This window comes from Micromesistius poutassou, assembly GCF_964030765.1.
Source record: "Micromesistius poutassou genome assembly, chromosome: 5".
Classification (NCBI taxonomy): Eukaryota; Metazoa; Chordata; class Actinopteri; order Gadiformes; family Gadidae; genus Micromesistius; species Micromesistius poutassou.
Window position 1 is genome coordinate 871,372 of NC_140275.1, and position 2,500 is coordinate 873,871.

The following is a 2,500-nucleotide window of genomic DNA, read 5'->3' on the forward strand; positions in this document are numbered from 1 at the left end:
TCAGAACTCGGCGCAAGCGCCCCGTTCTTACGGCTGTGCTTCGCGTACCAATAATGACATTCAAGAACGCCATTGAGTGTAAGATTGCTTAAGTCCACCAGCCTACCCAGTGGACCGAAGCAAGCGTCGCTCATCTATCCGTCACACATCTAGGTGGACACGCCCACCTGTGATGTCAGAAGAGGCAGATTTTCAAAACGGCTGATCACACTCACACCTGGTGGCGCGTCATGGGACCTTAAAGGGTCTCTGACTGTCCTGCTGGCTGACGGACGGACGGACGGACAGCTCACGTCAACCGGACCGCAGGATTACATCACTCAGACTGAGGAATACCCCCCCTCGCTGTCCCCATTCAGTGGAACATACGCGTGCAACCAGCTACGATATCACATGTTGAGAAAATCAGTTGTTCAAGAAAACATATCGTGCCCATGGCAGCATCCGACAACATCACCTTTATTACAGATTTGTTAAAGAGAAATCCAACAATATATTTGTGCCTTATGACAGCCTTATGACAGCCTTATGAGTCTAGAAGTACCACTTTTATTACATATTTGAACAATTATAAAAAGTTGTTAAAATATACAGTTGTAGCAAACGTTTACTGCAGTGATGTGGAGAACTGGGTTAATGTGGGTTATCTGTTAAAGGTCGGCAGTTTTATTGATTTCATTAAGAAATCACCTGCGCTGTAAATAACTTGTTAAATGTATTTATATTCTGGTTTTTTTGTAAAACAGCTAATAAAATGAGTCCATCATATCATGTGTCATCATCCGTTGACGTCTTAAAACGATATTGTACAGAATGTCACCCTTTCCATGTTCTTCCAGCTGTGCTAGTTTGTAACTGTTCATCCAACACTGTACGTCTAGTATACTACGATTGTATAGACATTGTCGTATTAACATTAAAAAGAATACCGATTTTTTTCTTTAAAAAGTCATTTTTAAATTCTAAAAAAAAGGGGGGGTTGGGCTGCAGACCGGAAGTGAATTAGCGATCAGCGCCATTTTATGAGTTCTTCTGGGAGATTTTGACGGTGATGGCCTTGACCTCAGTGTACTCCTGAAGAGCATATTCACCCCTGGAGCAAAGACAGCACAGGACGCACAACGTTTAATATAATGTAGCATTTACAAATGAGTACATTTCACAGTATAGTAATATATCAGAGTAAATAAAACACATGTACGTATGTATAAAAAAAGCTTCCATACATTGCAAAACATTATTTGCTTTTAAATTATAAATAGTCTAAAGCAAATGTACTCACAGTTCCCTTCCGTTCCCGGACATTTTGAAACCGCCAAATGGGCACTGGACACTCATAGCATTGTAGCAGTTCACCCTGGAACAGAACCGTAGCACGATAGCATAGCATCATTAGCACGATAGCATAGCATCATTAGCACGATAGCATAGCATCATTAGCATGTTGAGAAACTCAAAAAAAAAAGGGGTTCCACTTGTTAGCATCGCTATCACTGGGAAAAAATAAATAGACAGCGGTATGCTGCATGTATGTACACCAGATTTCAAACAAAAAGGACTTTCAAAATTTGTTGAATTGGTTTCAGGACAGAGAAGGGGAGAAAGGAGCCGTCCGTATTCCGGACGTTGTGAGGCGTACCAGACGATGCCGGCCTGCAGGGCGGCGGAGACGGTGAAGGCTTTGTCGATGTCGCTGGTGAACACGCCGGCCGCCAGCCCGTAGTGCGTGGCGTTGGCTCTCATCACCACTTCCTCCACGCTGCGGAAACACATGATCTGCTGCACCGGGCCGAAGATCTGAGACAACGCGAGGAGTCGGAGGGGGGAGGGGACAGCGGGCCGGGGGCAGCCGTCAAATAAGTACTATTTAATTTAATTAGATTGAAAATGTCATAGAATTTGTGTGTGCGCATGTGTGTGTTTCATGTGTGTGTGTTGGTATGTGTGTGCACACACCCCTGTGCACCAAATGTTTGCAGGAGAGCATGTGTGTGCATTGGTAACTGTATGTGCGTGTGTATGTGTATGTGTGTGTGTGTGTGTGTGTTTGTGTCTGTGTGCGTGTGTGTGCGTGTGTGCGTGCGTGCGTGCGTGCGTGCGTGTGTGTGTATGTGTGTGTGTGTGTGTATGTGTGTGTGTGTGTGTGTGTGTGTATTTGTGTGTGTGTGCCTGTGTGTGTGTGTGTGTCTGTGTGCCTGCGTGTGTGTGTGTTTGTGTCTGTGTGCCTGCGTGTGCGTGCGTGAGTGTGAGTGCGTGTGTGTGTGTGTGTGTGTGTGCCTGCGTGTGTGCGCGTGTGTGTGTGTGTGTGTGTGTGTGTGTGTGTGTCTGTGTGCCTGCGTGTGTGTGTGTGTTTGTGTCTGTGTGCCTGCGTGTGCGTGTGCGTGCGTGCGTGTGAGCGTGTGTGTGCGTGTGTGTGTCTGTGTGTGTGTGAGCGTGTGTGTGTGTGTGTGTGTGCCTGTGTGTGTGTGTGTGTGTGTGTGTGTGTGTGTGTGAGCGTGTG

The 2,500-nt window shown here is 46.2% G+C and overlaps 1 protein-coding gene across 1 annotated transcript in view; it reads right to left on the bottom strand.

The window, feature by feature from the left end:
- Positions 1–1,020: 1,020 nt before the first annotated feature.
- LOC311343518 (aldehyde dehydrogenase 1A1-like) overlaps positions 1,021–2,500 on the bottom strand; it is a gene marked incomplete at both ends in the record, with an annotated part of 11,804 nt that continues 10,324 nt past the window's right edge. The window contains 3 exons of the mRNA XM_084468377.1: positions 1,021–1,093; positions 1,283–1,357; positions 1,640–1,797. Of these exons, the coding sequence (XP_084324503.1) occupies positions 1,021–1,093; positions 1,283–1,357; positions 1,640–1,797 (306 nt within the window). The remainder of the gene's footprint in view (positions 1,094–1,282; positions 1,358–1,639; positions 1,798–2,500) is intronic.